The sequence below is a fragment of the Camellia sinensis genome, chromosome 8 (genome assembly GCF_055761805.1).
Source record: "Camellia sinensis isolate YWXY chromosome 8, ASM5576180v1, whole genome shotgun sequence".
Lineage (NCBI taxonomy): Eukaryota > Viridiplantae > Streptophyta > Magnoliopsida > Ericales > Theaceae > Camellia > Camellia sinensis.
In genome coordinates this window covers 199,174,328-199,181,630 of record NC_138968.1, presented here as the reverse complement: position 1 = coordinate 199,181,630, position 7,303 = coordinate 199,174,328, and the positions used below count along the sequence as shown (strand labels likewise).

Below are 7,303 nucleotides of genomic sequence, written 5' to 3'. Positions count from 1 at the left end.
CTTCAATACAATTTGTTTTTCTTTGCAAATTATCCAATCCTGTTGAAGAATCTCTCTTATATTATGTTGGGATTGCATTACATTTGGGTTGAGTAGCGGTAGCACCACCCGTAGTGTGTGTGTGTTTTTTTTTTTTTTGGTTTTTTGAGCAAAGCTCAGATCATAGCTTGGTTTGTTACGTGGACATGGTTCGAACCAATCATGCCAATAAACTCAGAGCCATGTTTCATAAACTACCAACAACTTATTATTAGATGACATAAGATCGTAGACAACCTAGCTATGAACATGAATAAAAATTGCTACAAGGGATGGTGTTCAATATATTTCACCACCACATCCACTTTCAAAATGTTCTGTTACTTGAATTGTTCTTCACATACTCTTTCTTGTAATCTGTGAATGTGGCTACTAATTCATCATAGTCTAGCTTTGGGTGAACTTAGCTCAACTGAGGGTTGGACTCTTCATCTTCTTCTGTTTCCTCTTGATGATCATGGCACGAACTACAAGAATTGTGCATTGAAATCTCTCCCTTGACTATCATGTTTTGATAATTCACTTTGCACTTGCAAAATGTTCTGTTACTTGAATTGTTCTTCACATACTCTTTCTTGTACTCTGTGAATGTGGCTACTAATTCATCATAGTCTGGAAGCTTTGGGTGAAAATAGCTCAACTGAGGCTTGGACTCTTCATTTTCTTCTATTTCCTCCTGATGATCATGGCACGAACTACAAGAATTGTGCATTGAAATCTCTCCCTTGACTATCATGTTTTGATAATTCACTTTGTTCTCACGAAGCAATCCATCGCACGCTGCATCTTTCTTGATCAAGGCATTGCTTTTCTGTGCTAAACTCTTCTTCACGAAACTTTTAGACCTTACATTTCTATCCCATGAATCCAAACCATTAATTTCATTCTTGCCTCTGAAATCTTCTTTGTTTGATAACTGATTTTCCATGTCATCAAGGTAGACAATGGCTGTGTCTTGAATTGGAGGTGAACTATCTAGTGTGGTCCTATTTGATGAACTATCATAAGAATCACAAGGAAAGGTCACCAGGCTCTTAGAATTGGTGGAAGAAAATCTTGATCCAGTTTTCCATAACATATCCTTCATTTTTGATGTTGGCATTTGATCACTGTCTTGAATTACCAAATCCAAATATTGATCTTTTTTTCTTGTTTCACAATTTTTCTCAAAAAAACTGTATGTTGGGAGCTACAAATTAAGAAAAACTTGTCTTAAGTCTAAGATATTTGCAAAAGAAAAATTATTCAGTAGTTTCAAAGTATCACGGGAGTACCACCGTGACATGCATGTGGTGCTCCTGACCAATTAGGTCATACAAAAAAGACTAATGAGGCCAATCTTGTCTCTCACCTAGCAGACCAAGATAGGTCAAGTCAACTCCACTCATCGTATGAGTAGAGCTCAGTCCGAAAACACCATATTACAAAATAAGGTTAAATACACTGTTTTCAAAGTACGTGATTAATTTTATTTTGATCACTGATATTTCAATTTTGCCAATTTGGTCTACAATTTATCTAATTTGTATTTATAAATGGTTTCTGAAACCATTTCCAACCAAATTTTGTCCAAATTTAGACAAAAATACACCAACTTTCCTTATAAGTTTTGAATGGAACGACCCAATAACCATTTAAACATAAATTGAATAAGTTGAAGACTAAAATGACACACAAAACGGATACTTTGGGGGCCAACAATTAATTTAACTGTAAGAGAAATTGATAAATTGATAAAGAGAAAATAAATTGTGTATATATTGATGTTATTGATTGTTGTTTTGTTCTATATTACAAATGGTGAGTGGCTCCTTATATAGGAGAAAATACAATCCTTACAGACAATGGACAATGATGGCTCATGATGGAAAGTGAAGCACTAGCACCTAAAGGCACCGAAAGGGAGGCTCACTATCTACTAATATATTATATCACTATCTACTAATATATTATATACTCTAACAGCCCCCCTCAAACTCAAGGAGGATAGGTACAAACCGACTTGAGTTTGGAAAGGAACAAAACAGGAAAGTAAACTGATAAATAAAATAAAATAGGATAGGAGACACTGTATGGTTGTGTCAAATTGTTGTTGAAGACACGCTATGGTCGTGTCACACCGTTGTAGCAGAAAATGTCTGGACAGTTGACGAGGTCATGCCGGACCGATGTAGATGCTAACCGGAATCAATGTCGGGACAGTTTATGGGGTCATGCCGGACCGTTGTAAAAGCTTGTGGTGGTGCACCAAGGAGGCGACTTAGGGAGTGCGCCATGGGGTGGCTTGAGTGGTTCCCATGGTGTGTAACCATACTCACCATGATATAGGTATAACCCCCCCTCAAACTCAAATAGATGTGAAGATAGGAAACTATTTGAGGTTGAAATAAAGTGAGTGATAAAGGGGATCAAGACAGTTTACGGGGTCATGTCGGACCGATGTAGCAGACACTGTGTGGTCGTGTCAGACCGTTGTAGGAGCCAACGTTGTGACAGTTTACGGGGTCATGCCGGACCGATGTAAAAGACACTGTGTGGTCGTGTCAGACCGTGGGAGCCCAAAAGATAGAGATATATAGATATATATATCGCACCCTCAAAAGTCGTGCCTAATCTATCAAAAGGTGTGCCATCAAAAGGCATGCCCAATCCATAAAAAGGTGTGCCGGACATGATGGCGAGGCGCGTGACTACCTTGGCTTGCGCGCCCGTTTTGTTGTCTGGCGTCAAGTGGCGTGCGATGCGCGTAGCAGCCCTGGCTATTTAAACCAAGGTTGAGGCGGAGGCTGTGCAAACCAGTCTGAAACCTCTGAACATTGGCATTCTGAAACACTCTGTAAACATTCTGTAACCAACCCTTCTCTGAAACACTCAGCAACCCATAACATGGCCTCCTCTTCTTCCCGTCCAGCTACCCAGAACATGGCCTCCTCTTCCCGTGGTCTGCTCACGCTCTTTCCAGAACTGAATGAGTCCACAAGAGAAATAACTGGTGCGGTGGCCAGTGAACCGCAACCAAACACCTCTGGTTTTGCTCCGTTGAACTTTTCGATGCGGTCGGTGGAGCAAAAAATGGTGGTGCAAACGGATATTGAGGCCAATCAGTATACTTTGAAGTCATGCGTGGAGACCATGACTGCGGTCACAAACTTGTCGCACCGGCTTCAGAGTAGGACAAATGAGGTGCAGCAGTTAAACGCCCAACTGGCTCTGCTCCAGCGCATGTATAAGGATGCGCGAGCAGAGATAAGTGTGCTAAAGGCGGAAAATAAGGAGCTGAAGCGGAAGGCCACCGTTATGTTCCGATTTGGAGGTCCGCCATATGCTGTAGTGGAGGAGCAGGGGGGAGTGAATGTGCTCGGTGGCGTGGGAAACACGGAGGCAGCACCGTCAAGGGCCGCCCAGGACGGAGGCAAGAAGAAGAGACCGGCGGCAGAGTAGAGAAGAAAAATCCCACTGTGGGTGTGGTAGTTTTGTTTTTGTTTTGGTGTTTTTTTTTTTTTTTTTTTGGTGTAAAATGGTGATCGGGGTTGAGCCCCAGCATGAAGAAAGGACAAGTTTGTGGAATATTGTTGTTGTTTTTGTTTTTTTTTTTTTTTGTTTTTGTTTTTTTTTTAATAATAATAATAATAATAAAAAAGATAAAAACAAAAAAAAAATTTGGATGAGTTATTTGAAAAAGAGATATGATTGTAGAGTGGGTATTTGAAAGAGATTAAAAGTAGTTTGAAGAAAATAAATAAAAATAATGAATTTTGAAATCAAACGAAGGAAAGAAAGGGGAGAAGTCCATGTGATAAAGTGGAGAGAGAGGGTGTTGGGTTTGGAAAGAAAGAGATAAAAAAGTGGAGCATATCTGCTTCACATGTTTCCACTACCGGGAGTGCGTCTTTGAAACTATATGCTGGTTTTGATCAAAACCGTGGGCCAAATTACCACCCACGTGAGTCCACTTCCCCATGTACCAACATCAATCAGCTCATCTTTACCTCCCAGCACAAGGCCATGTAAACTCCATGTCCTTTAGTGATTCTGTCTGCAGTGCTATAGCCTCTCTCTCTCTAGAACAGAGATAGAGGGATGATGTTTATAGGTGTGCAAGCCGGATTGACGGGCTCCGATTATGGGATGTGCCATGTTCACCGTGGATGTTGCTGCTGGAGTCCATGCTCTGAGCTCCGTGATGGTGACTCGTGGTGCAAGGGGTTAGTGACGCCGGTGGGGAAGGAGCTTGAAGATGCTGTCAGAGCTAAGTTTCCGCATGCCAAACTTAGCCAGGGCTATGGAATGACAAAGGCAGATCAGGTGGAAATAGCTTCAGAATATCATCACCGGTGAAGTTCTCATTTACACATTTTCTGATAAGCGAACGAAGGCATGCCAGAACAGGATCAACATCATGCAGAAAACTGACGGTCTCTTTCTTAAGTGTTGTTGCGAGGTTGCCGAGAAGTATCCTGACATAACATACGAGGAAGTTGTTATTGACAACTGCTGTATGATGCTTGTGAAAAATCCAGCTCTTTTTGACGTTCTAGTGATGCCTAATCTGTATGGTGACATTATCAGTGACCTTTGTGCTGGGTTGATTGGAGGCTTGGGCTTAACACCAAGTTGCAATATTGGTGAGGGAGGCATTGCTCTTGCTGAGGCTGTGCATGGTTCTGCACCTGATATTGCTGGAAAGAATCTGGCAAACCCAACAGCTCTAATGTTGAGTGCTGTAACGATGCTTCGCCATCTGGAGCTGCATGATAAAGCTGATCGGATCCAGAGTGCTATCCTTGCCACAATTGCTGAAGGGAAGATTTGTCGGGGGCAGAGAACTGGTCCTTCGGTCACGTCCGAAGAAGCCCCTCCCGCCGCAGCCATTGTAAGGGAATCTGATTTGGTTAGATTGGAAGGAGATGAGTGCTGGTTGCGCCGCCGTCAACGGCGGTGGTGGGCGGCGAAGGGTAGGGCTTTTGGAGGTTTTGCTTTGCAGGGTTGTTGTTGTTGTTGTTTGTTGGTAGAGAGAGAAAGCTGTATGTGTGATGCATGGTCTGTGGATCAGGTTGTGTGTCATGTCCATCATTGTTGCAGACATGGTGTTCGACGAAATGTCCGAGAGGGATTTTGGGTTTGTTTCGGTGAGGTGGTGAAGCAGAGTGAAGGTATGTGTAGAAAATTCTAGCGGACTAGGTTGAGGTCCGGCGGGCGGCCAAGGCGAGGTTGCCGCCCGCTGGTGAAGCGAAAAATACTAAGTGCTTAACCTTGCTCTGATACCATGTAAGAGAAATTGATAAATTGATAAAGAGAAAATAAATTGTGTATATATTGATGTTATTGATTGTTGTTTTGTTCTATATTACAAATGGTGAGTGGCTCCTTATATAGGAGAAAATACAATCCTTACAGACAATGGACAATGATGGCTCATGATGGAAAGTGAAGCACTAGCACCTAAAGGCACCGAAAGGGAGGCTCACTATCTACTAATATATTATATCACTATCTACTAATATATTATATACTCTAACATTAACCCTACAAATAAACCCACCTGCTGGCATTGTGGCACGAAGTTCTGCTCATGAGTTGGAGGCTCCAAGCTGAGTGTGTACTCTCTAGCTATGTTGCATGTCAATTGGAGTTTCATATCATCTGGCACTGACTTTTCACCTAGGTTGTGTTTCATCTGAGAATTCACAGAGTTCCCCAGTTGAAGTTCCACATTGTTCCTCTCAAATTCATCATCAAAACGCTGTTTGAACAGAGTTCTCCTCTGACGAAGCTCTGGCAATTCACCACATCTTGAGGCAGCAAACACCAAACTAGACACAACTTCATTCGCTTCATCACTTAGTTTACTGCTACCATGAATCTTGATATACTATGTCATTAAAACATATTAGATGTGATTTTTTTTATGGATGCGATGAATCAGAGACTACATACCTCTGTCTGCTAATATTGCATAGGTTGGAATGGAGGAAATCAAAGAAGTTGTCGATTTGACCATATGCAGATAATACACACTGGTCATTGTACAGTTGGTCAGCCTAAAATTCGTCACAAAAAGGACTAATTAATGTAACTATATTCAATCCCAGTTATGCTTATAACACGTTCGGCACGACCCACTATGTTGGACCTAGTATTTATTTTTTGGATCTGTTTTGTCCTATTATTTGGATTCTTGTATATATTAAGATTATTTTATGATTTTAGAATTCATAGATCCTGTTTGGTGAAATTTTTGTAAAGTTGAAAGTTGATAATAAGAAAGCAGAAGTTAAAAGTACCCATACCTTAGCTTTCAAATAATAAGGTTTTTTTTTTTTTTAAAACTTACTTAAGCTATTTTTGTTTAATAAGCCCTCGTTTGGGAATAGGCTTTTTAGTAACTTTTTGACTTTTTGGTTAAAATGTGATATAAAAAAAAAAAAACATATTTGAAATGACTTTTTGACTTTTTACGAAAAGATGTGTAAAAAGTAGAGAAAAAATGAAATCTTTGACTTTTTTGTATGTGTTGTTGGCTTTTTGATTTTTTTTAGTAACTTTTTGATTTTTTGGCTAAAATAGCCACTTGCCAAACGAGGTCTAAGTAGTGAAAGAAGCAGCACCAAACAGTCTGACACAGACTTTCAAACCAAATAAGCTATAATCACACCCAAAAACTATAACAAACAGTTCCATAGTGTAGTGAACTTTTTGTAACGTAGGACCATGTTAAAGAGATTAACAAGAGAGCATGAAAATATTATTATTATTATTATTATTATTATTATTATTATTATTGTGTGTGTAGGTTTTGGGGTTGGTCATTTCATTTCATGTGAGAACTCACCCTAGCAAAAGCATTGTCATGGTGGCCATACATAAGGAGTTGAGCAATATCAGCCCGCGATTGTCGTATTATTGACTCTCTCCTCCTCATCTGGATTAACAATTGTCGCCGGGCTCGCTTCATCAACCTTTTGCTGAATATATACAGCCATATACACAAATAGTCATTTACATTGTATGTATAGGGAGTGAGAGCGAGAATGTCATTGCAAATAATTAATTTTTTATGAAGGTGGTTTAATTTTTGGATAAATTAATAATAGGCTCTAATAGTTAAATTTAATTCTTATTAAGTCTTATTAAATATAGTTCTTAATAAGATTGTCGTTAAAAATAATTTTTGGTGATGATTTTGTTATACACGTCGCTAAAAATTGATAATTAATAACTTTTTTTGTCACGCTTTTTTTATAAATTGTCGTTAAAATTTATA

General features: G+C 39.6%; 1 protein-coding gene across 1 annotated transcript; it reads right to left on the bottom strand.

Moving 5' to 3' along the window:
- Positions 1-236: 236 nt before the first annotated feature.
- Positions 237-7,022, bottom strand: LOC114293423 (uncharacterized). Its single transcript, XM_082885935.1, has 6 exons — positions 6,948-7,022; positions 5,977-6,080; positions 5,559-5,891; positions 4,613-4,729; positions 4,391-4,496; positions 237-1,228 (listed from the first exon to the last, which is right to left on the bottom strand). Exons 1-6 carry the CDS (start codon positions 7,020-7,022, stop codon positions 443-445), a joined length of 1,521 nt encoding a protein of 506 aa, XP_082742061.1. The 3' UTR covers positions 237-442.
- Between the last annotated feature and the right edge of the window lie 281 nt (positions 7,023-7,303).